At 38.1% G+C, this 27596-nt stretch overlaps 2 protein-coding genes across 6 annotated transcripts in view; one reads left to right on the top strand and one right to left on the bottom strand.

The window, feature by feature from the left end:
- LOC147227228 (oxysterol-binding protein-related protein 2-like) overlaps window positions 1–12254 on the top strand; it is a 28121-nt gene extending 15867 nt beyond the window's left edge. For both annotated transcript variants that reach the window (XM_086159954.1, XM_086159955.1), the window contains exons 5-14: window positions 512–646; window positions 1225–1322; window positions 2358–2540; window positions 2634–2741; window positions 4104–4193; window positions 4467–4587; window positions 4681–4806; window positions 4878–5001; window positions 6317–6407; window positions 8412–12254. In XM_086159954.1, the coding sequence (XP_086016080.1) occupies window positions 512–646; window positions 1225–1322; window positions 2358–2540; window positions 2634–2741; window positions 4104–4193; window positions 4467–4587; window positions 4681–4806; window positions 4878–5001; window positions 6317–6407; window positions 8412–8514 (1179 nt within the window). In that variant the 3' untranslated portion in view covers window positions 8515–12254. The remainder of the gene's footprint in view (window positions 1–511; window positions 647–1224; window positions 1323–2357; window positions 2541–2633; window positions 2742–4103; window positions 4194–4466; window positions 4588–4680; window positions 4807–4877; window positions 5002–6316; window positions 6408–8411) is intronic.
- bsna (bassoon presynaptic cytomatrix protein a) overlaps window positions 4948–27596 on the bottom strand; it is a 110180-nt gene continuing 87531 nt past the window's right edge. For 3 of the 4 annotated variants that reach the window (XM_086159953.1, XM_086159952.1, XM_086159950.1), the window contains exons 14-16: window positions 25881–26009; window positions 25396–25482; window positions 14645–20635 (exon numbers count right to left, since the gene is read on the bottom strand). The gene's annotated coding sequence lies outside the window, so the exon portion shown is untranslated. Of the gene's footprint in view, window positions 5062–14644; window positions 20636–25395; window positions 25483–25880; window positions 26010–27596 lie in introns of those variants that run through there. The other variant, XM_086159951.1, reaches the window with a different exon arrangement.

A 27596-nucleotide genomic window follows, 5' to 3' on the forward strand; every position in this document is an offset into this window, starting at 1 on the left:
CTCACAAAGTTATTATATTATTATTTAAACATAAATGTGAACTTTAACATACTGACTATTTAATCATTTAGTCAGTTTGACCAAGCGCTGAGATGAAGATGATGAGGTTCTGTTTGGGAGTGACAAGGATGGATAGTGTCAGGAATGAGTAACCGTTTAGGAGATAAGGTCAGAGAAGGTTCGGTCATGTACAGAGTAGGGGATAGTAACTATATAGGCAGAAGGATGCTGGGGTTGGAATGACAAGGCAGGACATCTCAAGGAACACCAGGAGAAGATTTATGGATGTTGTGAAAAACGTTATGATGTTAGTTGGTGTGAGAGAGGAAGATCCAGAGAATAGAGTTAGATAGAGGATGTTGATTCAATGTAGTGACCCCTAAAGGGAAAAGCTGAGAGTAAAAGAAGTCAATGTGACCAAGCAATCATAGATTGTGTGTGCGTGTGCATGTGCGTGCGCGTGTGTTTGTGGGTGTTTATTTTTTTTCATGCCAGTACTTATCATTTTCAGGAGCTGTCTAAGATCACAATGCCTATTGTCTTCAATGAGCCTCTGAGCTTCCTGCAGAGAATCACAGAATACATGGAACACACTTACCTCATCAACAGAGCCTGCTTGATGTCTGACTCCACAGAGCGAATGCAGGTCAGAGAGGGGCACAGACACAAACACAGACCTCCTTGGCCACTGAAAGCATTTTTTTATTCGATAATATGATAGAGAAACCATGAGACAAGTGTGTGAGTAACCACCATTTGACTTGTGATTCTCTGACAACCGCACTTTTTGTCGTTGAAGATATTGGATTTGAGTTCAGGAACAAAGTGTCTTCCAAAAATCTATCACATTTCATTAAACACATATTCATCATAAAAGATTGAGAGATCATTGATAGAACACACTTAATGGGAGCATGTGCGCAGAGGGTTAGAGTGGTCGTCCTTGGACCGGACATTCCTGGTTCAATTCCCGTCCTCTTTTCCAGCCTGCTAAAGCTGAAGTCTTGTTGAGCTAAGCACTGAACACCTGCTCCCCTGGCACCGCTAAGTGGCTGCCAAATGCTCATGGTTCATCCATGATGGGTTAAATGCAGAGAGAAGTTTCCCACAAGGGGAAATAAGTTTAGTATAAGTATAAGACTACAGGTGTAATACTTTTACTGCACTTATTTATAAGTATAAATATGAATAAATACTGTATAAACAAAAACTGTTTATCTTCAGGCTGTAGCTGCATTTGCTGTGTCTGCAGTTGCATCTCAGTGGGACAGAACTGGTAAACCCTTCAACCCTTTGCTGGGGGAGACATATGAACTCATCAGGTACAAACCTGTGCACACACACTTACCTTTCTTTTCTTGATCACGTACTTATGGAGCCAAAGGTTGATTCCAGTTAAGAGTGGATAAGAAAATACCCTGTACTGGTTACCTAAAAACACAACCTTGAATTTCAGATCTGTTTCTGTACATATCTAAAACTAACCCCTCAGGTGTTAAAGGCTACCTAAGTTCCTCTCTGCCAGGACCTGTCTGCTTTTCAGGCATCAGCATAATGGCATAATTGCTAGAAAGCATGTCTGCAGAGAATGTTCCAAACTGGCTTTATGATCTAGAAAAGGAGTGCAATAAATGTGGTATACATTGTGGAGTCCTTGGTCCTGACCAAATGTGCTGTATGAGATGGCAACATCTAGTAAGTCATACAGTATTTCTCAGCTGTCCCTGAGCCCAAGAGCCCAAGCACATTCAAAACCTTGGAAACACAGGCGCAGGATCATGCAGTGGAGACGAGCACAGGAAGCTTCTTCACAGTTTTGTTGTTGGAATGAAAGGAAACAAATACACAATGAGGTTGACTTTCTTTTCTCTGGAGCATAATGTCTGTAATGTCTGTACACTTCTTAGAAAACATGCAAACTGCAAAAAAGATTCTTTTTTGCAGAAGCTGCTTCATCTTTCGACTGCTGTCAATAAATATGAGACATCGATGTTAATTAAAGCTCTTGAAGTAGACAATAACTGATGTTACAGATCAGGGATGAATTGTTTGGATCTTTGTCATCACAGCTTCACAAGTAAAACATAAAGCAGTCCTATTACGTATTACATACACATTTTCTTACATGTTATATACACAAAATGTATACACTAAAACGAAATGTAAAATTTGTTCAATTTTGAGAGAGAATAGTTTGAACATCAAATAATTCCACCTTTTTCTCTTAACACTTTGGAACTGAAACAAGGAATTGATAAGCAAAGGCAGAAGCAGAAGTGGAATCTTGATCGATAGAACCCAACCCTAAATAGCCCCATCTCAAACAGTAATCAGAATTTCTGTCGTGCCTCCTACAGAGAGGAGCAGGGTTTCAGGCTGGTATCAGAGCAAGTATCCCATCATCCCCCTATCAGTGCCTTCCATGCCGAGAGTCTGGTCGGGGACTTCGTCTTCCATGGCTCCATCTACCCTAAACTGAAATTCTGGGGCAAGAGTGTTGAGGCTGAGCCTCGAGGAACCATCACACTAGAGCTTGTCAAGTACGTAAAACCAAATGTTTAGATGTTCATTTTTATTGCACCATATTCTTTTCCCATCGACTTCTCCTTAATGCCACATCTGTTGTTCTGCAGGCACAACGAAGCATACACATGGAGTAATCCTTACTGTTGTGTACATAATATCATTCTGGGCAAACTTTGGATAGAGCAGTATGGCACAGTGGAGATAGTCAACCACAGGTAGGACATAATTGCTGTAAAGCATCTTGCATTGTTTACGATGAGCAAGTTAAACTGTTTAAAGTTATGATTAGACATCAGATAGCTTTAGTTATTTATTTCTTAGGTACAATTTCTGAGCAGAAGAATCAGAACCGGCACTCAGTAGGTCAACCTTAAGGAGTTTCCACCCAAATGGAGGAGATGACAAGGGAGGCAAATGTTCCATGGGGACCCACTCTCAGCAAAGCCTCCTATGATCTTGTGATTATGTTGATAGAAAACTCCCAACAAAAACAGAAACCATCCAAAAACCAAAAAGCTTGCTGGGAAAAAAGACAATTGCTGAACAATCTGTTTATAAAGAAATAAAGAAAAAAAACATTTGATTCAGTCCTTCACCTTGAAAAGACAACTTAAAAAATGCCTTGACCAGGAAGTTCCACAGAGATGAAAGAGACCTCAGGGAGGGCAAAGTCTACTGCTACAGAAATAATAGAGTTCAAGCTTTTTGTTTGTTCTCCTGTTCCAGCAGGCTCCTCAGACAAACTATTTAAATCTAACAAAATACTTTTTTTTTTAATCCGTGATAAATATTCTAAGGTTTTTTTATTCTGGAAAACTGCAAAGTTTTTGTTATCTACACAAAACTCACCTTGCTGAATGGCCAAATCCCAGTAGAACTTCTGCACTTTGCTGTTTTCAGTGGAAGCCAGAGTCTTTTGTTCTAAATTCATTTTCACTCAACATGGGCTCTGATTTACAAGACATATTCACATTGGGTCATTTTTGGCATTGAATTACTTACACATTGATCATATTGCCTCTAGTATGTACTGACTTGAAAATATTGTATTAATACTCTTTCCCTCGTGTCATGTCTGGTTCACAGAACATTTATTTGGCATATTTTAGTTGTTTTATCAGTATAGTTGTATTGTAAAGCTCACAGAGATGAAGATGCTAAAGTTATCTTTGGGAGTGACCGGGGTGGATAGGATCAAGAATGAGTCTATCAGAGGAACAGCACGTTAGATGTTTTGGATAAAAGTTCAGAGACGCCAGACTGAGATGGTTCGGTCATGTGAGGAAGACCAAAGAGAAGATTTATCGACGTAGTGAGAGAGGATATGAAGGTAGTTGGTGTGAGAGATGAGGGTACAGAGAATAGGGTTAGATGGAGAAGGTTGATTGGCTGTGGTGACCCCTGAAGGGAAAAGACGAAAGAAGTAGAAGAAGAAGTTTTATTATAAAGCTTCAAAAACATTGCACTATACAGGCTTTTTTAAATTTTGCTTTTCTTTCTTGATGATTTTTTTTTTAATCCCTGTTATGCTATTTCTCAAAATTACGACTCACAATGACATGTTTGATTCCCTGCAGCACTGGAGACAAATGTGTGTTGAGTTTTAAGCCTTGTGGGATGTTTGGCAAAGAGCTGCACAAAGTGGAAGGATATATCCAGGATAAGAAGTGAGTTTATTTTCACCTTCTATACACCATTAATGTACTATATGATCTTGTATGTATATTAGAATTTCACACTCATTGGCTGCTTCTTTTTTTCTCATTTTTTGCATCTGCCTTTCTTCTTCCCTCCACTGTGACAACTTCCTCTTCCCCATATTGTTTCCCTATTTTGTCTTGTGACTTTTCTTGCCTTTCCCTTCCATTGTTTCTTCATCTTTTATATCCTCTTCTCTTCCCTCCCTCTTGTCCTTTTCTTTTGTCTTTCTAACTGTCCAGTAAGAAGAAGCTCTGCATCATCTATGGAAAGTGGACAGAGTGCATTTGGAGTGTTGACCCTCAGGCCTATGATGCTCACAAGAAGTCGGAAAAGAAAGGAGACAACAAGAAGCAGAAAAATGTAAGTGTCTACAGGGTCAGTAAAAAAGTTATGCATAGTTTAAGTGTGTTTGCAGCATTTTTTTAATACAAGGGTTAAACAAATTATCTCCAGGAGGAGCCAGAAGGAGCAGAGAATGATGATGCAGACGACATGCCTGAAATTCAAGAGACTGTGTCAGTGGTACCAGGAAGCACTTTGCTGTGGAGGATAGACTCCAGGCCACCACACTCCGCAAAGGTATTTTAACTTTGATTTTTAAATGTCAAATTAAATTCTGGATTATAAGCGTCTTTTTTTTTTTTCCTCAGATGTACAACTTCACCAACTTTGCCATGTCTCTCAATGAACTGGAGCCTGGGATGGAGAGTGTCTTGGCGCCCACTGACTGTCGTTTCAGACCTGACATCAGAGCCATGGAGAACGGCAACATGGGTAATGTGATTAGATGTCTCCTTTCAGTCTGGAGGCAGCTGTTCCCTTCTGAGAGCTCTGCTGATTTAAAAAAAAAAAAAGAAGTTATCAGATATTAAAGCAGTTATTTTCACATATGTCATGAAAAATCTTAGTTGTATTTATTTTATTTTCTAAAAAATATTATTTCTATTTTTTTCTAATATACTAATTCCTTTATTTGATGTGAATGTGAATCCTCAACATAACACTGATGCCCCCTGCTGGATGTCTCTGTCACTGCTTTGAGCAATTCAAAGGTTTAAAGATCTGAAAACAATTGCATTCACCAATATTTTTCAATCACAGTGATCGTCAATGACATAACTAAAACCTACAAATAAAAATATTGGAATTCTTTTTTTTTAATTTAGAAAGTAAAAAAACATGTAATAATTGACACAGAGTAATAACAAGTCCATAAAGAAGTTCCACACTCCATCATCCAAACTCCCTATCCTTGTTAATTGGAAGTAACAGCAGATATACTGATAAAGAGGAATAAAATGGAACTCTCTCTTTTAATATTTTATATCATATTTATATCTGATTAAAAAGGGGGATTGGAGGCTGTACTCAAACTCTCGGGGACCACACTCCTCCCCTATGCGTATTGTGGGTCCTATGCGTATTGTGGGTCCTATGCGCAGCCAGGGTGTTGAGGGGATCCGTTTTGGTTGCCATCCTGGCTTGGTGAAGAAGGAAGTGTGCAAAAAGGCGAAGCTCTCAATTTATCGGATGACTTATATTCCTATCAAAGTTGTGCAAGAACAGAAAGAAAAAGAACTAAGTTGTTGATTCAAGCAGCCGAAATTAGTTTTCTCCACAAGGAGTCAGAGCTCTGCCGTAGAGATAGGGTTGCTTCTCCTCCACATAGCAAGGAAGTGGAAGGGGAAGACACAGGACATACTGGAAGGACTATGTTTCTAGGTTGGCCAAGGAACACGTTGGGATACCCAGGAAGAGTTGGACCTAGTGGCAAGGGAGAGGGAGTCTGGGCCCCTCTGCTTTGGCTGCTGCCCCGTGACCCGACCTTGGATCAGCAGTACAGGATGGATGGATAATGTTTTGATACTGACATGCTAAAGATCACTAAAACTCTGAAAGGAATAAAACCATTCAATTCAGTTATCTGTCTTGACTATCCCACGAAGAAGGGAACTTACAGAAACATCTGGGGCCATATTGGAAAAAGAAGAACCCAAATATGAGGAGAGAAAGTGCTGATGACTATTTAACTGAAGCTAAAGTTGATCTAGAAACCCAATTAAAGTGTTTTTGTGACATATTAATACAGATCAGGCCAGTCAGGAGAAGGAGAGACTGGAAGAGAAACAGAGAGCTGCCAGAAAAGAGAGAGCAAAGAATGATGCTGAATGGTCTACAAGGTAAGCCACGGGGTTGCTGATAGATACTTTTTTAGAAACATATTGTCATATAGTTCAAATGTGACTTGCCAGGCCCTGTCTGCTGGAAACCGATATTCATACCATCTTCCCTGTCACTAGAAGTTACTTCTCTAGTGTTCAAGGGTTTCCAGAGGTAAATTAAAAGCATTAAAAGTCATTAAATAGATTTGGCCAAAAAAAATTAAGACCTTAGATAGCATTATAAGCATGAAATTCAATATCCAGAAGTATAAAATTTAAAATATTAAAGTTAAAAGTGTGACGATTGGCAGGCGGAACACTTTAACTGGCTATTGTTTTATGGACATGTTTTGATGGTGCACAGAGTTACAGCACTGAACATTAAGCATGGGTAAGAGCTGAGCGATATGTCATTTCGGGAGAATGTAATTTTCAACAAAAGGGGTTGGTTGTTCTGAGGCTGGTTAAAGCCCGTCGGCGGAAAACTGGGTGAGGCGTTTTTTTAAACTCAGCACAATGGGCATCATTGCAGTTAAATTGCACATGAAATCAGACGTTCAAAAGTTGACAAGGCAAGTAGCAGTTGACTGTGGTGGATTTTTTTTTTTTTTTTTTTTTTTTTTTTGCTCGGACCATCAAAGCAACTACTCCAGTCACCAACATAACAGCTGTGGCTAGTACCACCACCACCACTGCTACAGGGACCGCCTCTGGCATGGACCACGGAAGTGCTCTGTCATCTGAACACTGAAGTGCGGCACCACTTGTATGTGTCAAACTATGGTGTCTCTGAGGTGTTTCAGGCACTTTCCTAACACAGATAAATTGCTTAATCTTTTCCATGTGGTAAAGAAAAAACAAGCTACATTATAACATTTGGACTTGCTCAGCATTTAAGAAAATAACTGATTTCCACAAGGCAGTGGAGACCCGCAACATAACCGAACAAATTGTTGAGGCCCAGAGATTAGTCTATTACCAGATCAGATGGAGGAAAAAATAAGCATTGGAGGATGAGCTGGAAGCAATGAGAAAGGGGTAAAAAGACTGACAGAGTAGTATGCCAGCCTTCAGAAGGACGCTTATGAATTTGCTGCGAAAGCTGAAAACAACGCAGGCAGCGAACTCCTGGCTCAAATGATCACCAAGTCACAGGACAAATACCTTAATCTGTAAAATGTAACAAAAGGAAACAAGCTAAGAAACATGCACTAATAATTATACACAAAGTTGTAACCATGTGATTCTCAAGTTCCATTGTCACTTAGAAGGTCATATATAACATATCTACTGCTGCACAAAAGCTCTTCAAGATGTAAATGATTGACATAAATAAATGTATCTACAATTGGACATGGGTGTTAAATTTGTTTACAGTGGAAATTAAAAGGGCATTAAAAAGCATTAAATTAGATTAGCTGATACCTGCAGAAACCCTAAATAAAGACAAGATTTGCAGTTCAAAACTGTTGTGGGAAAAGTAAACCCCTCCATGTTTATGAAACAGTTCAGTTGTAGCAAAAGTGCCAAAGTGGATCTGGTGCAAAAAAAGCGAGTGATCAACTTTCATTCTGTTTATGTGTTGTGGTAACTAGGCCTTTACTAGTAACAGGCATCATCTAAAGTATATGTATTTCACAAGTGTACATGGTACATTTTATAGTATGTTTGGATTTGATCATTATCATTGTAGGTTTGCTGAAAATATAGCACATACTTTAAAATTCTGATCTTGTCTTTCCAAACATGAGAATAAGAACCAATAATAATACAATTAGAAATAGAAGAAGGGATCACATAATCAGAACACTATCTATATTTAGGATTTCAGTTTGAGAATGATCACTGGTAATGCTCCCATGGCTTGTATTCATCTCAAAGTTATTTAGCCTTTCTCCTTCGATACCAAGGAAATTTCTAAAAAGCTCATTAAATGTATTTACTGTATTACACAACCTGTGATTTGTTTAAGCTGGTAAACATTTTCTGCACATACTAACTTTGTGTTTGGGTTTACTCCAGGTGGTTTAACATGGGCACCAATCCATGCACTGGCTCCCAGGATTGGATCTATTCTGGTGGCTACTTCAATAGAAATTACCAAGACCTGCCTGATATCTACTGATATCCCACCAGCCTTCGCCCTCAACCCTTTCCTCTTGTATAGCCTGAAACAAATCTGCCTTGTCATGAATTGGAGAGACATTAAGAATTGATTTAACTTGCCATCATCTTACTGCCTTTGATATCTTCCTCTTTAAATTCACCAGTACACCTTGCAAGGAGTGGACTGACAAACAAAGAAGCCAAAGGCTCTTCACTCCTTTTAAAAATTGGCCTGCTTGATGTCACCTGATTTTCCAGGAATTCTTTTTACATGTCAAGGTTTTTTAACTTGTCTTTGCTTCAGTCTTATCGTCACCACTTAACAGCCATCAAATGTGTCCGATTTCTCTGTGTTTGTGTTTTTTAGAGCACAATAACCTTTTCCCCCCAGAGTTGATACATTCGACACTAAGGTTTAATAGTCTGGAACATATTTACAATTAAACTCTCTCCTCTGAGGAAAAGCCTGCCTTGTCTCTGGATGGCAACATCTAATAGGTTTAGCAATATGACTAAATTTGATTGAAACCAACATGAACTCAGTCACGGGGATGAATGGACATGGAGGGACATCCAGTCAACCAGGAAATCAGGGATGTGAATTCTCCTTTGACTGCAGAAACATGAAGATTTATCTCTTTCTGAAATGTTATTCAAGCACTAAAACTGTTGTGACAATAGAAAATATATGTAATATCTGTGCTTCAGTAAAATTAAAATATCTACATATATATATATATATTAAATATATATATGAGAGAGAGAGCATACACCTGTTGACATTTGTAAGATAATGATTTTGTGCTTAAATCAAGACAACCTTTTGTGACCTTGACAGGAAATTAGAATGTTTGCGCTCGAGAGTTACTCGACAGGAAACTGCATTATGTACATTCACATGGAAATAGAAGATTGAAATCCAAACAGTGAGTGAACAGAGAGTATTAGCACTCCTTTCTCATAATCATACTGTGAAAAATGTGGATGACAGTCCCTGTACATGTACAGGGAGTTTGCTTTGGAAGAAAAGAAAAACACAGTTGTGAGCCTGAAAGTGCATTTTCTGATTGCAATGGTTCGGTAAATGCTCGGTTTAAAGGTCCATGCAAACATAGACTTTTCCATGACCCCTATTTTAACATAAGTGTTGCAGCAGGGGACGCCTGTTACTTAGCCTCCCACAAAAAAATGACATCCTCTGGTATCTGTTGGTTTCCTCAATGTAATATGTCACCATTAAATACATATCTCAAGAATTCCAAGCTACTTTTACAACATTCTTTAATTTTAGACTTTTTGACTAAGTACGTTCATCTTGACTGTTCACTGTTTTGTCTCACATTCTAAAGGGACAAAGTAGGAATATATATTTTCTGAGAAGCGGCATCACAATATTTTGCATCATTTCAATTGGTTGGTTGCAATGACATTCCCTATTATGGTGATGCTTTTACAGGGGTTAATTCTCTACTGATAGAGGTCTGTGCTCAGTCAATGTGCACAGTAGTTGTGTCAGGAACAAAATATTTCATAACACATGATTTAATAGCATACTGAGTGAACAAGGCACAACATGCATAAGAGCATTGTACTAGTTGGAATGTTTGTTTGATAATGTTTGACAGAGGTAGGCTTTCAGTACCATGCACCAGCACACAATGTACCAAACTAAGTAGCATGAGGGGCACACATGAAATGGAGTCGGGAATCTATCAGTCAACTTACAATGGGGGTCATGGCAAGTAGGCAAGTTTCCTAAAAGGTTGGCATATCCCTCTCAGGACCGCTAAACTAAATGCACTTGCATGTTGCGTAGTCACAGCTGAGTTTCACTGATATGAGAGCAGGGATGTTTTTTTTTTTTTCTGCTATGATTTGTATCACATCAACAGCAAGGTGCAATTGGATAAAATGTTGAAAATCTGTTCAGTCACTGGCTCTAGCGTGTGTTGGTCATGATAATCCAGAGTGAAAAAAAAATGTTGCCATGACCTGCACAAAATGCAACACCTTTGAAAACAGGTGCCTGCATTTGCTTGTTTTTTCAAACCATGAAGAACACATTTACTGTCACAGAGTAAATTTGGCACCTAAGGCTTTTTACAGTAAGCACCCTTACATAAAATCAATTCCCACTTTGGACACACCAAAGTCTAGAATTAAACTAATTCCCAATAGGGAAATGAAAAAAATGTAAATGTAAAAAAATGTAACCCTAATGAGTGTATAAATATGTAGAGAAATATAAGCCATACAAGAAGCAAGAGAGTGGACTTGCTATGCAAGTGATGGAAATGTTGAACCCTTGAGATTGACATAATTAATCTTGTATAATTATTGCATGATTGATACAGAATACATAAATGTCCATATAACCTTTTAGAATATTCAGCTCTACCAGATTGATAGGATGTAAGTGTAATTCTTTTCCTCATTTCTTCTCTGTTGAAAAAAAGGAAACTTGTAAAAGATCATTAGCATGTTACTGCTGAGGAAAACATGGGAATGGCTCTTGTGAATTTACGAATGTGACCACAAATATAAAGATTGTTGACACTGTCTGATTGACTAATAACAGCTGATAATTTGATGTATAGAAACTTATAACCTGGTTGTGAAACACCCTGATTTGTTTATGTTATTTTTTTTCTTTTGCGTATTAGAAGTTTAGGCATATATTGGGCACCCCCCCCCAAAAAAAAAAAAAAAAAAATCTGCATCTCAATGACAAATTCTCTGCAACTATTAATCTATTGTGATACCTTTGAATAATGCCAAACAGGTCATAACAAATAGCCATAATTGCAAAAATAATGGAAAGAACGTGAAAACTAGCAAATAGTGACCAGGGAACCAACAAACAACAAAAACTGGGGAAAATATTAGCGGCACTGATATAGTGTTTGTTCTTGGCACACATTTTTTAGAGTTAGTGAAAGCCATCAGTTAACATTTCAATAAAATTGAATCATGTCATGTTTATGCTGAGGACAATGTGGAAAATTTAGCTTCAGTAGACTTAAAGAAGAAACAAGAAAAGGAACAACAATCCATATTCACAATACCAAATAGAGCAGTTTTTTTGTTCATTTTTGTTCATTTTCATTTAATCTGGCTTCCATTTATTAGTTTAATTACAGTTGAGAGGATTACTTACCAGCTATACACTTGTACATTTGTGCAGAGTTAATCTGTCAGATTAACAAGCAGAGTCACACATTCACTGACTTTCCTATCAAGTATATATTGGCTGCCAATGCAGAGTCACTATTTTTACCATGCACCTAAAATATATTTTTCTCCTTTCAAAAGTGTAATTTAAAAACCTTAAAATAGACAAACACTACTTACTTTGCTCTGAAAGACATTGGTGCGAATTCCAGAGTATCACAATTTTTTCTTAAAAACTAGTTTTGACAGTAAAAGAAATACTCCACCTGGTTAAATTTAAAGTTTTAAGTAGATCTAGTTTTTTATATTACTGAAGTGTTTTTCTGTTGGATCTTACCCTCTCAGATTGTATCATGTGGTTGTTTTTGTTATTCTCTAAGTGCACAAGTGTTACAGAGAGGTAATCACAAGCAAAATGATGTTATTTAGTGCAACTGATTTATTTTTCTAATATTTAAGCTGTTCTATGGGTGAGAGCATTGTACCAGATGATTATTTTTGGGGGGGAGGGGGGTTGTCAGGTGTTCTATTGATTCAGCTTGGTAGATTAATGAACAAGGAGATGTCTACTAATAAAATTCTAATTTCACTTTCTGACTATGTGTATTTTAAATAAAATACATCTGGACATAAATGTAACAGATGCAAGGGGTCTGCATGTTTCTGTATGTGAGAGAGAAATGGCAAAAGAGAAATCTTATGAATATAACCTTTGCCATCCTTCTAGTTCCTTCAGAAGATTATATTATTCTTATAAAACAGTTTGGTCTGCTAGTTTTCAGTCAAATATTTCAGAGGCTGATTTTGTGGCCATGTTTGACAACTGGAGCTCGGGACGGACTTGTAGTTATTAGCAGTGAAGGCAAATGTCACTTATTGTCATCTTTTTAAAAAGTACAAGTGGAAGGGAGAGGCCTCACTTGGTTCACTGCTGAAGATGGATGAAGGAAGGAATGTGAAGACATTTATGTCTTTGTTTAAGAATAAGCTTAAAACCTTTCTCTTTGGAAAACTTATCGTTAGGGCGAGAGGAGCCCCAAGTTCTGCTGCCATAGTCTTACTTTGTTAAGAAACATCGAATGACACACTACTCTCATTCCTCCCTGTGTCTCATCATCAGTGCATGGTTGTAACTTAATATTTTGTTCAGAGTCCTTAGGCCTTAGTCCATTTTGCAGGTTGCCAAGGGGCTTGAACTACAGCAATAGTCTTGCTGGGTGTCCACCATTGTTATTTCTTTGATGGTATTTTAGTTACTACCATGTAACTATCACTGCTATTTCTATTAGTTAGATATCTTTTGTGGCTGTCCCTCCCAACCCTCATACCCTCCTCTGTCTTTTTCAAACACTTGTTTTTATCTTACTGTTTGTCTCTCTCACTCTCTCACCTTCTACCCCATCCAAGGTTTCTGCCTCGTAAAGGACTGTTTGCAGCCAACTGTTTGCTCATGAGGGGAATGTTGGGTTTCTGTTAATCATTTTAAAGAGTGTGGTCTGGACCTGCTCTCCATGGAAAGTGCCATGAGACAACTGTCTTGTAATTAGGCACCTGAGGGCTTTGCAGAGGTAGCAGTTCTTTACTACAGTGGAGTGACCTGATACAGAGTATGAATTAAGAAATATCCATCTTCTTCTCCTTGCGACTTTTCCCTTCAGGGGTCGCCACAGCCTTAAATGTTAAACCCTCTCCTGCCTCACACCAACTACCTTCATATCCTCTCTCACTACATCCATAAATCTTCTCTTTGGTCTTCCTCTAGACCTCCCATCTGGCAGCTCCAATTCCAGCATCTATCAATATATTCTCCACACCCTCCGCTGCTCTGGACAGTTGACCCCAAGTACCTGAAATCCTCCAACTTCTTGATCTCCACTCCCTATAGCCTCACCATTCCACCAGGGTCTTGGTGTGACCAACCTTCATTCCTCTCCTTTCCAGTGCATACCTCCACCTCTCTAGATTTCCCTCAACCTGTTCTCTGCTCTCACTACAGATCACAATGCCATCTGCAAACATCATGGGCCATGGAGATTCCTGTCTAACCTCATCTGTCAGCCTGTCCATCACCACTGCTAACAAGAGGGGACTCAGAGCTGATCCCTGATGGAGTCCAGGCTCCACTTTAAACTTCCCTGTTACCACTACAGCACACCTCACCACTGTCTCACTGCTAGCATACATGTCCTGCACCAGTCTAACATACTTCTCTGCTACTCCCGACTTCCTCATACAATACCAGAGCTCCTCTCTTAGTACGTGGTCATATCCTTTTTCTAGGTCTACAAAAATGCAGTGCAGCTCCCTCTGGCCTTCTCTGTACTTTTCTATTAGCATTAAGAAAAATCCATGTTTACTTAAAATTGTCAGACAGAACAGACATATCCATTTGACCTGATGATAGCGTTCAACTTTTTTGACCTCTTGAAGGCACCAGTGGTGTTCTGTCAAACAGTTGCCGGGAGGCCACATGAAGGACATATTTACAATGTGCCTCCAGTGAAATTAAGTGGCTTATTTCAAAAACAGCAGGAACATTTTTACAATAAAAATTCCCACATCTCTACAGTCCAACTTTTTGTGGAATGGCTTGTATGACTGACATCATGAGAGCTTTCATTTGAAAACAGCAAGCAGAAAAAAATCAACTTTTTACAGCAAAGACAATAGGAAACCATAGACGACAGTTTTTATGTATTTGTTTTTTTTATTTATTTTTCCTGATTGAAATGTATTGTAAGGTCAATATTTGTCATTCATCACATTACATGGCATGATGCACCAGGTCTACTACACCCATTTACAGGAGGAACACACAGAAACATACACAAGGTTTTACAAGGGGGAAACAGGAAGTTTAGCTCATTGCACTTACAACAGTGAATGGAACACTTTGTTGTCATTTTCAGGCTCTCGGCTTTTATTTATTAATTTTTTTGGATTTTGCCCTCTGTATTACCCTCTTTTTTCATCATTCAATTTGTTTTTTTTTCCTCTTCATTGCTGTTCTTTTTTCTTCTCTTTTTTTTTATATCTCTGCCATCCAATCCACCCCTCTCTCTCCATTGCCATTGTCCAAATATTCTGTCCAGGCCAAAAAATTTCATGGAAGCCAGAAAATATGTTTTTTTTTTTTTGTTTGTTTTTTTTGCTTTTGATGTCATCTCATTTTACAAACACAACAAGTATAGAAACTCCACACAGACCAATATGTTTTTAATTTTTTTTTTTTTTTTATCCGAATACAACTTACTTATGTATTTTTAAACTGTCTGCACGTAGCAGCCACATACATACACAATGCAATTTTTGTAATTCATTATTCAATTCATCAATTGCTCTTGTTTGTCATGTAGTTTTGTTGTTTTTATTCACAAAAAGCCCAATTCTGGGTAAGGAAGTTCAGGCTTGCAGACACTCCAGCATGTCGCTGTGTGTTTGCAAAGGCCTCTCTCATGCCCATGTGTGCATGTGTGTTTGAGTGTGTGTTGTGGCCTGTTGAAATATATCAAGATTTACATGTTGTACAGAACATGTTTGTCATGGCAATTACATGATTTCTTCAAAGTGACTGGTGGTCAGAACTTATTTAGTATTTACACTGGAAAAAATGATGGCAGCCAGAGAGGCTGGAGTTCGGGGAGAATCTAAGGGTCAATAGGAGGATTGGGAAGGGGCGGAGCGGAGGTTACGTTGGGTGGGGTGGGGTCCAGGTCATGCACTTGTAATTTTACTTGGATGATTCATTACAGGTGAAATGTGCACTAACACTTGGTGTACTTCATAGCGTTTGTCTCACATCTGTTTCAGAATCCTTTTGCTGTTTTACAACCTCTCATTTGAAAAAATCGTTTGCTGCTAAATGTTGACTGTCTGCAAAAGCAGTGGCAACAGTTATTGCATTGTACAAGCACTGCTGCATTATTTTTTTCAGGTAAACAACATAAACACAGTCCAGGCTTCTCAAAAGTCTCCTAAGCTGCACTTTAATACAGTTGGCACTAATGAAAGCTGTGTTTTTAACTCGTTAGTGCCAGCAGGCATATTCATTGCTGTACAGCAGAAAAGGGTTCACTCATAGACAAACATCCGCGCAGGTCTGAGAAAAGTTTGCACTAACACATCACAAACCTCCATTTGCTACCACAGTGGATCGTAATGTGATGACCGTACATGAACGCTGCCCCATCCACTGCACTATAGCTGTCAGACTCAAAGCCTGCAAGTTCCAAGAGGTGGAAGCATCCATTCAGGGTGTCATGTCAGTCATTCTGACTCTCTTTTGCAGAGAAAGACACCCTAGTGTTTCATTCCAGGACATGTGATGTGACCCAAAATATTACTAACAGGGAGAATGCTAGCCTTATACGTTTTTTTCTAGGACAAATCTAATTTAAAATCAAGAGGCTCTATTTGAAACGAATGTTTGTTTTTGTTATTGTCTGTATTTGTGCTTCAAACTCCTCAGAAACACCAGGCTGTGGACTGGTGATTGCTGCGGTCTCAACTGGACACCAACAGAGTAAAGACAGAGACCACCGCTGGCTAGATGGCAGTAACAGAATGGCTTTCTTCAGTCACTAATATTGTTGTATAAAAGCCCTTGCTGCTATGCATATTGAAGTCACCTTCAGCGGCCATATTTAGACAGGAGCAGAAAATGACACATCCTTCATTCATCTGGATGTTACAATATTGTTTTATGTATGTGATGTCCAGTATTGAGGATGTCATTGGTTGCTCCTGAATAAATCCATCCATTATTATTTACTTTGAACATCCTCATCGTGATGCTGCATTTAGCACATGCTTTCCTGAGGCAAAAGTGATTGAGGAGCATCTTATTGAAGTAAAATAAGAAAAGGGAAAAAAAAGTCATGTACAACACAAAGGAGGAGGGTAGGATTAAAATTTGGATATCTCTCATGTTATCCTGGTTCATCCTGGTTTGACCTGACCCTTGTTACACATCTGATGGCAGTGTGGACCTGTAACTGTTTAGTGCTGCTTTTTTGGTCTTCGTGCACAGTACGTGCAGTTGAATAGGCTTAATGGACATATAGAACCAAAATAATCTACTGAATATCAGTCTTCAGAGACATAATTGTGGCATTATAAAGATAGCATGATGTCGATAAATCTTTTAGAATGAGATTTTTCATCTGATAAACTTTAAGATAAATAAATATGGCTGTAGATAATGTGTTAAAAGTACTGTTTCACTCTGTTGGACAATAGATTTAAAACTTTAATCATTCCTCTGTTAAATACCAGCCAGCTATCTGTTCCCTCTCAATAATATACAATAAATTCATAAATAAATAATGTTTCACAAAAAAATATTTATGGCTAATTTTTTTACACAGTTTCAGTAATGCTGTGCTTTAACGGAAATGTTGGGGTTTTCAGGTTTGTTGGTTTACTGCATTAACTGACACTGCTGCTGTTGAGGGTGTCTTTTACATAAACTTTACATGATGTGGTTTATTTAGCTTATCAAACTTGAGAAGTAGGGTGCCAAAATATTGCACTTAAACACTTAAAACACACAAAAACACCCATTAATTCAATCCAGGTCTACCTGGAATGAATAAATAATAGTCTATACTATATTATGCATACATTTATATTAACTTATATTACATAAACATTCAGATAGCCGAATACATTAAATGTTTGGGCTGTAATCATCAGAAAAAGTGTTTTTCCTTCTTCACCCCTGAGCAGAAATAATGGGGAATATATCTCTTTTATAAATAAAGTTGGCATTTATATATGTATACCTCTCCTAATATATATATATTTAAATATATATATAATTATTTTTTGCAGTGTAATATCAGGGATAAACCTTTTCCTGTAGACGGCCCACTTCTATATGTTTTAGGAGTTTTAATATTTATAAGGGGAACCAAACACTACTTTTATTTTCTGCTATTATCTCTTTTTCCACGGTCTGATTTTCTTATGGCAAAAAAACAAGTATTTGTAGTGAATAATTCCTATTTCATTCCATGTTTTCATTATCAAATGAGTGATGGATGTGTTCTAGCAATGATATTATCTATTTGTTCTCTGCTCCGAAGCAACAAAGCTGTAATTTCTGTCATGAGCCCCACTGTAGAGGAAGACCCTCGGACTGCAAACTCTCCCAGGTTGGAACCCTGAACATGCCAGGGTACAAGTTGTTATTTCCTAACCTCAAGCAGTATAATATACACAAATTCACAAACCTTATTTTGGTACGAGGAATGTCAAAAACAGATATTAAATGTAACAAGCCACAATTTTTGTTTTTTTTCTCTTCATATCTGTGTGTTTCACTCTTCCTCGTGTCTCTTGTTTTCCGAATGGGATTCATTGCATAGAACAATTGGAGATGAGAGGTTGCCTTTCCTGTCCACCATATTTGTTGTGGTTGTTTTTCTCATTTTCTTTTCCTCTTCCCACATTAGGCGATGGTCACTAATTACATACATACAAAACCCCTACACTCATACATACAGACATTAGGAACAGAACAATATAGAGGTGAGTTTGAGGTTTTCAGCACCGGGCAGCATGCGAAGGTTCCCAGCAAGCGTTCACACAGACAATATACAGCAGAAGTTGGTTGGTTCATTGGTTTTGCTGAAGGCCTTCGAACTTTTGGCCCAACAGTGTGTTTCCAGTACCGAACCGCAGATCCCACAGTGCACTGCAGGAGCAACAGCAGGGAGAACACTGACCTGAGAAGTTACCATGACACTGACAGTCTTGAGAGACAGAGGTCCACCGCTATAGGATATGAAACGTTTAAAAAAGGCGAGTGATTTTGTGACACATCCGACTGTGTTGTTTTTGCTTCCTCAGTCACATTAGTGTTGTTTCCTTTCTTCTTCTTTTTTTTTTTTTTTTTATCCCATTTTCAAGTGTGCATTCACATACTTTGTGCACATTTGGCCGAGTGAAGAAACATGCTGACACATACTGATGTGTAAAGTAGCTTGGATAAGCTTTTTGCAGACTCTCAATAGATGTCCATCTTGGAGGGTTGGAAGAATTCCCAAAACCCCGCAGATGACGATGTCAAGTCCAGTTCTGTCGTGATGTGTGACTGGTCTGCTTTTCAGTGCCTCTCTGCTGCCCTGCAGTGCTTCCACATCAGACTCTAGCTGGATAGTACAAGCAGCTTATCTCTCCCATCAGTGGCTTGTTGACATCACCGAAATCTCACTCTTGGGAGGAGATGATCTGGGAGGTACCAGGCTTGTTGTTTAGAGTTCCTGCTCACTGATGTATCAGTAGGCTACAGCAGTAGTAAAATGTTGAAGTATGTTTTGTAGTCAGAGTCAGAGTTGAGAGGTACATCAGCGATACATTTGAGAGAGTGATAGAGGCAACACGACTCTACTCAACCAACTTTTAAAACAACACAAGATTGTGCTCTTTACTTTCTTAGCTCTTACTCTATTGCTTTTATAATTGGTAATCAATAAGAGTCTGAAAATAGACAAGGGGCACAATGAAGGTAACAAAATACTATAAAATATAAATTAATGAAAATTAATATTATATAATAACATCCATTAACAAAAAGTTGATCTAAAAATATAAATTAATCTCACTGCGGACAGTGTTCCAGCTGACGCTTCGACATAAAAAAGTGCAAAATAAAACAAGTTTCCGGAATGTAATAAAAAAAAAAATGCCACTTCAACTCCAAAAGAAAGATAAATAAACGAAAGGATTAAGGCGATATTGGTTAGCTGCAACGTAAAACCAGGCAATAAAACAAAATCATAATAAACAAACTGAGAGCAAGAAAAAAATCTAAAAGCACAGGAAAAACCCATCACCACAAGCACTGCAGGTAAATGTTATCTTAATGGCTTAGTAATGGTTGGAATACAGCCTCACCACATACCATCCCATCACTATCGGTATCTGGATTTAAAAAATTCCAGAAAGGCTGATTTGATTCCTGTGTGTTGCTTTCGTTTTTTTTTTTAACTGTTAACATCATGCTAAAATGAGTGTCCCAGTGTCCTTATGGCCTCTTTTAAGTTATGATGAACAGTGTAAGGTCTTGGATATAAAGTTTCATGCATTCCAAATTCCTACGTATTTTTTTAATCCACTATACACTTCCTCAAAGACATGGCAAACTGAAAATCATTGAGTAAGGATTCGAAAGAAGAATCGGCATTCATAAAATGCAGGGGAAATGAGGAAGCAAATGCTTTATCAGTTCTGATCTGGAATGTTGATCGAAATAGAGAGAATGTGGATGTGGAGGCAAACCTGCACACTCGTTCCCCCAGTGGCAGCTACCTCTTTGTCAGTGTCTCATTCATTCAATGTGATGGGATTTAAATAATTTCTTTTTGACTAGTAATGAAACAAAGAGGACTTTAGTACCAGAAAAACCTGCAGTACTTCAAGAAAGTTTCATTAAATGTTCCTCGAACTTTATTTTTCTTTTGACGAGAGGTAGAAAAGAGCACAGAGGCTGGTTTATTGCGTCGAGTTTGAGCACAAGATCCGGATACCAGGGATCCCATCAAGCCGCCAACAAACCTCTTATTTCTGGTTCCAGTTCACTGAAAAACACAGCTTTTGTAGTATTTGCCGAGTAATCAGCAAACAGAGGTCAAATTACTGCGTTCTGTTTTATCCACACTGTGTTGCCACTTTGTTGACCCCAAATCCAACACTGATGGGATGTAATACCTTTGCTGCAGCTGTTTGTTTGGACGGAACTCAGAGTTTATCCTACAAGTTACATCCTGCAGAAAAAAACTTTTGATTTGATCAAATTTTTGGCCACCGGCTGCTGTGTTGAAATGAAGGGGCAGGGTTTTGTTGCGTTACAGCTGAGTTTAGAGCTCTTATGGTTGGTGGTATTGGAGCCAGCTGAGATTCTTTAGCCTTTGACTATGGACAGATGAGAATAGACCTTCTGAGGATGGAGGTGAGCTTGCAATGATCTGTGGGAAGAAATAAAGTAACTTAAGCAAAATATTCATACAAAAATTCAACAACACTGCTCATACTTTTCTAATGTCTTATGTGGGAAAAAAGTTATATTTTGTAACTACTGGTTATTCATCGATGAACGTAGAGAAAAATGTGACTTGATAATTATTCAAAGACATAATTTTAGCAATTAGAAGAATTTAAAAATGAAACTTGCTGAGTGTGAGACTCTGCAAAAACAGATGTCACTTAGCCAGTTTATAATTTTGTAAAATCAAGTTTATTGATCATTATTTTTTGTGAGCTCTTTTTTCAAATTGGACTGAGCTTGTCACCACATGCAAATGTTCTTTCTTCCCATCTTGAAAGCAACCTTTCTTTATCTCTGACTTGAAGCTCAGGGATCCTTGTTTCCAGGTTGGTAGCAAAACATGTTCTATTCTCTATCTAAAAAACTACCGCATGTCTCTCTCATTGTGTCCTATCCTGATTAACAGCACCAAACAGGAAGTACTTCATATGTTGCTCAGCACCAGACTTAATCTCTTCCAGTGTAAAGAGAGGGTCCCCGAAGGGCCGATATACAACATAATCACACACACGAATGCACACTCACTGAACATAGAGTGGGCAGAAAAAAATGTCGGGGGCAAATAAAATAAAATAAAATAAAATAAAATAAAATAAAATAAAATAAAATAAAATAGAAAATAAATAAATAAAATAAAATAAAATAAATTGTATTAAATTAAATTAAATTAAACAAAGGTCAGAGGTATGCGGGGACCAGAGATGTTTGATGTTTGGGGAATACTGGTTCCTCTTTTAACATTAAAATTCTCGTATACAGAGCCAGGAGTGCAGTGGAACGAGAGAATGGAAAATCCCCCGCAGGTGTAATTGTATGGTGAAGCCACATTTAGAGGGACCGAAGAAACGGCGATGACTGAGCTAGTGAGGCACTGCAGTTTTCTCCTCTGTGGGGAGAGATTGAAGAGGAAGCATGAATAGTGTAAATGTGTCAGAAGAAGGGGAATCACTGCAATGAATGGAAAAAATGAGAGCGAAAGAAAGAGTGGGTGAGACACTGGACATAGGGAGGAGGCCACTCATGGATATAGAGTGAGAGAGACTGAAGGCAATGTTTGACAGCAGGAGCAGGAGTGTGGGAGGATTTTCTGGCAGCAGTCACATGTGGCAGTTAGTCAGCGCTGGGCTTTCCGGCAAGTTCAGCTCAAGACTTAAATCTGAGGAGGAGCCTTGTGCATAAACCGTCATGGGAGATAAAAAATCCTTTTAACTTGTTTCTTGGTGCATGGATCAACTTGATTCTATTTTCCCAATACATTTTGCTAACCAGTGGTCATTCTATTAGGCTGTTTTCATCGCCTGTGGTGGAAAACAATGATAACCCAGGCGAGGAGATTATCTGTTATGGGACATAAAACTTGAAACATAACAGCAACACCACTGATTTCATGCCCCCATCATGTACAAGCAGCTTTCAAGCCCACCATAACCATATTACCACTTCAAATGAAAACCAAGAAGGATATTTTCCAGGCATGGCTGCTTCTGTATTTATGGGCCCAACCACACACTGAACACTTTTTATTTAGTATTGTTTTTCATTCAGTAGCTTGTCTCTTAGCAATTGTTTGAAAATCAAATGTCTATAAAGAGCAGGATAAAAATAGACTAAGTAAAAGGACAATTATTTTCTTTGAAAATCATCCCTACATTGTTTGGTGTGTTATATTTAAACCTTCTTGACTTTTGTGATGTTGTTATCAGAGCGGAAATGGAAAAAATATCTCAAAATAGCTCACTAAAAAATGAAGAGCTAATATTTTGGGAAGAGATGGTCAATATGATCGGGTCCACTCTCAGTGACTGAGAGGGAGAGAAATCTCTGCAGAGCTCATAGTCTAGTTCTGATCCTATTTGATATTTCTGATTAAGTTACCTTTGCATGGCTGCGCTTCATCAATCAGTTCCATACTCTCTGAAATGATTGGCTGTTTTTTTTCCTGTCCCAGCTGCCTCTTCAAGTTTGTGACACACATGATTGATACAAGCGATTGGATAACACAGGCAGCGATGCAACTGGCTTAGTGCTGTTATGGACTTCTGACAAAGCATGTTTCAAAAATAGAAAAATAGGAATATGAAGACGATAGACTGAGTCTGAATGGCTTTTACTCTGAGTTTTGCACAGTATCGTAGACTCTGATTTTTTAAAATGTTTTTTATATTTTACATATATCATCCAAGTGTGAGGAATCTAGGATCTATTTGCCAAAAAAACCAACTGTGTATACCATGAGTGATGTTCCAATCCTATTACTTGGTATTTTTGTGATACATCCCCCCCTGACCCACTGGCTTTTTGTCCCACATCCTCACAGTCCTAGCATAAGGACTGTCAATGGACATGTTGGTGACCCCCAATGAGAGTCATTAAGTCCTGAGCTTAGTGTGAGATATCATATGAACCTCGCTTACCCTATTACATTATGTTTATCTGGTAATGAATTTCCCAATACAACGAAAGAAATCTATGTTATTGTCCCTCTGTCAACATTGTAATTGCTCACTATGTCATGGATGACAGATTGAATTATTAGTAACCACTATTGAAATCCTTTAGAACATATACTATACCTGATGTAAGCTTTTTTTTTCTTGAATTTAGAAAGTTTGAGATATTTTTTGTATTTTTAGCTAGATACTTTCTGCATTACATGGTATGGTTTCACTGACCAATTAATTTCCTATACTGGGCAGAGCAGATGTGCATCTTTCAACACAGGGTTTGGGCAATTCATGTCAAACAGAACATTGTTACCTTATTTATATGACTGACTGCTGTAGGGTTCTGTCTTAGATAGGCCGTCTATTATTTCTGTGATATTAATATCCACTGCATTGCCAAGAGGCTGAGAGAAAGTAACTCTCAAAAGTAAAAATCACTCAGACATGAATACCAATGTCATTTTAATTAAGAGAGGACCAATCAATCTCAGCTGTAAGTCTCATGGTGATATCAGTATACCTGGCCTTCTCAATGTCCAATTTTTCCTAGAGATGGTTTTTAAGTATAAATATGAAACCTTTTAATAGCTTATACCTTTATTAAAGGTCCAAGAATATATCAACCAAGAATAAAGAATTCCTCTTAGCCAAACAACACTAAAATGAAACAGCTCATAATCACTCTCTGCCATATTTTATGAAATAATTTATGACCATTATAACAGCAATTTTAGGAATCTTGATTTATCTAAACCCTTTTTCATCATTTTAGGTAACACATTGACAAGCTGGTGTATTCATTTCATAGTCATCCTAAATAAAAAGCTGGATTTGTTGCAGATTGTCAATATTTGGTGCCCCTAAGACTTATTTATTGATTTATTTAATTAGAAAAATTGATTTTTAAATCAGGCTGAATTTTCCTTCGGCTTGTTCCCCCTGCAAGTTCAACTCACAGATCTCCCGAGACCTAGTTGAAAACACTACAATTGCTGTTTTTGGGCTACTGATCTTCATTTTGTTTATTTAATGTGTTCTTTCTTTTATTACCAAAACGGTCACTCCACAGGTTGTCTTCGTAATTCAAACTGTGTTGCCATGCTCAGCTAGGAATTTCCAACCTCTGTGCACAATTTTTGCATTTAGTTGACCCCTAATGTATTTCAAAAAAGGTTTTCAGTACACTGGTTTCACTGTTCTACATAGAACTGCACTTTTTATAACAGCAAACAATGGCTTAAGGCCTGTATCAATGGCGGGGGAAACAAATCGGCTATTGAGAAGAGCTTTCCGGGAATTTATGATGAATAATGTCAATTCAAAGTTTAAATGGCTAAAACAATCTATTTTTCTAATATTAGAAAGGTAAGTCTAACTCCAAAGTGACCGAACCTCTAAGATTTGAGAAGTTTTTATCTATCGCATCCATCAAAGTCAGTACATTGAGAAATCAAATTACCCCACTGTCTCCTGTAACACTTGAACCTCGCCGTAATATTTCCTTCTTTCTAAATTTATTTCACCTTGTCTCAGGAAATCATTTGGCCAGAAATATCATAAAAATGAAGCCTACATCCTGTCCTCTGGTTATTTTCCCCATGTGCCTCTTTAGAAATATCCTGCATTCAATTTTTCTTTCTATTTCAAGCTACAATCAATTCCTCTGCATCATAATAATCCTCAACCAGTTCTACAGGGTATTTAATTGCATAAAGCAGGTCAACATGATTTTTGCTTTGTCACATGTGGATGTGGATTTTGAAGCAAATTTGACTAATAGAAACCTGATCCTGTTGAAATATGTTCATGTTATTTAGATAATTAGCATTCATATCCATAAAATCATCTGGCTAGACAATTCCCAACTGTGCATTCAATGAATGAGAGGATGGAAAGTCTGCATAAACAACTTCAGGTTCTTCAGCATCTGTACCGCAATATTAAATTCACATCTTAAAATTGATATGTATTATAGTGATATGACCTATATTTCACCAAATTATACACCAATACTGCCGGTGACATACTGACACAATTGGACATTTAATCCAGCTTTCTGACCTTCATATTTATTCAATCGTTTAAGCAATTTTTGAACTCTCGTAGTTGTTGTGCTGCAAGCGACACTTTGAAACAAAAGATAAACAGACACTTCGATTTCAATTTTGTAAAACTGAATCTAGAGGGCAGAGCTGTCCATGTGATAAACTTTAGGTGAAAAATACCAGACACTTACTGTCTGCCTGCCAGAGAGAGCAGTGTGATCTCTCTGCCAGTGGGTGCTCAGGCCTGATGAAGTATCTGCAGGATTAGTCCTTGTTGGCTGCAAGAGGAAGCAAGAACAGGGTGAGACAGCAAGTTTTTTCGCTAATAGGGACATCCACCCATACCTTTTTGAAAATGTGCATAATTAACTTCAAGATCCAAGTGGTAATTATAACTAGGAAGCTCTAATGTATTAAACTTGAAGTGCTTAAAACACCGAAACAGACATCATAGCCTCATGTCATCTTAAACATTTATTTTAATGAGCAGATTTAATACTATATGGACAGTTCATATAGTCCGTTATAGTCTGTCCATCCCATTTCATTCTGAAGACTGGGTAGAAGTCTGGCATCAAAGCAGAACCTGTTTAGAAAACGTTTTTGGTGCTCATTCTGTAGATTTGGATTTACCTTTCAGTCCTGCCAGTATTTACATGTTAAATGAGGTCCTCACCAGTGTGCTCAGCTCTTCTCTCTGTCCTCCCCTCTCTTTCCTTCCTCTCTCTGTCAGTAGTCAAAAGCAAGGGGAACTTCATAGGTTTTTCTGGTACAAGGCCTCGTGAATTGATGATACAACATAATTCTGGAAATGCAAGGGTACAGCGTTAATAACTAACACTATTTCTACAGAATGACATTCATTTATTTGTCCATTGCCTATATGATTTGAGCTATATTGACATACAACCATTAACTCTCATGTTCATGCTAATAGTATTATTGAGAGTTCTCATTTGACATACTTCATGTCAATAGAAGGAAGTAGAAGAACCCAGAGAACCCATGCTGGCACAAGGGAACATATAAACATACAAGTACAGTAAACTCGAATTTCCCCTATGATGATCAATAACATATTATCTTAAATCTTATCTGAAATAATGTGTCTATGAAAGCTCTCAGTCATCCAAGTCATAGCAAATCATTGTCAAATCTTGACTTCGTTTTTTTCTTGAAGATGTAGACAGCGGGGAATGTCCAGTTTAAAATGGCCGGGTTTGGCAGATGATTTGTAAGGTTTATAAGTGAGTTGTTTTGCAGAAGCTAGATTAAATGGATTTATGTTAATATGTGCATCATCATGAGTCTGTTGTTTGTGAGAGCAAAAGTACAGATTCCAAACAAACTCATCTGCGTTAGAACCTGAATAGGTAATTGTTAGGCTACTGTATATATTGTGTAAAGCAGGAGAAACCTGTTGGTTTGCTTGGGCTGACAATTAGGCAATAGTACCCCGGGCCTGGCTCAGGTTGTTAGTATTTCTTGGTGGTTTGCAGTGTACAGATGGATCTGGTAAGTGTGTATTGATTTGTCTTGGGATGGCTTGCAGCATCAAATTTTATGTAGGTGAAAGGTTGTGTCTAAGACTCGCTCCTTTGTTCATTGACGGTCTTTCCACTTTGACAAACATGGCCTCTTTGACTCCTCTCTCAAAGCACCTGTCTTCTCTGGCCAGAATGCAGACATTGCTGTCTTTAAATGAGTGGCCCCTGTCCTTCAGATGAAGTGGACCGTGGAGTCCTGCCCTGAAAAGGTGGCTCTCCAGTGTTGGGCTGTCCGTTTTTGCAGAGCTTGTCTCACCAATGTAGAGGTCATCACGATCCTCATTGCGCTTACCACCATACACCCCAGGAGAGATCTTGTGTCTGGGTGCTCTGCCCTTAGAGCAGATTTGTCTCAGGGCATTGTGGCATTTTAAATGTACCAATATTTTGGTACACTTCTGAAGTTTTTTGAAATACTTGCAATGTACTACAATGTCCTTGTGTTATGTCTATCCCCCTCTGTTCCGTAAACCGTCTTCTGGCAGTTTCTGTCAGGCTTTCCTGATCTTTGGGCTTTTCTAATATGTTGGACCTCTGGTTTCATTCCTATGGTAAAAGAAGTCTCTTAAAGAAGTTACAGGTCTGTGAGAGACAGAAATCTTGCTTGTTTGTAGGTGACCAAATACATATTTTCCCAAGGAATTTCCCAATTAATTCATTAAAAATCCTACAATGTGATTTCCTGCATTATTTCCCCCCATTCGTTCTTTCATAAATGCACCAATGATGAAAACTACAGGCCTCACTCATCTTTTTAAGTAGGAGAACTTGCGCTATTGTTGGCTGACTAAATACTTTTTGGCCCCAATGTAGATCCTTGTGTTCTGTAGAATATATACTAAGCA

The sequence above is a fragment of the Fistularia commersonii genome, chromosome 14 (assembly GCF_037954325.1).
Source record: "Fistularia commersonii isolate RoL2024-O1a breed Wild chromosome 14, RoL_Fcom_v1.0, whole genome shotgun sequence".
Taxonomy (NCBI): domain Eukaryota; kingdom Metazoa; phylum Chordata; class Actinopteri; order Syngnathiformes; family Fistulariidae; genus Fistularia; species Fistularia commersonii.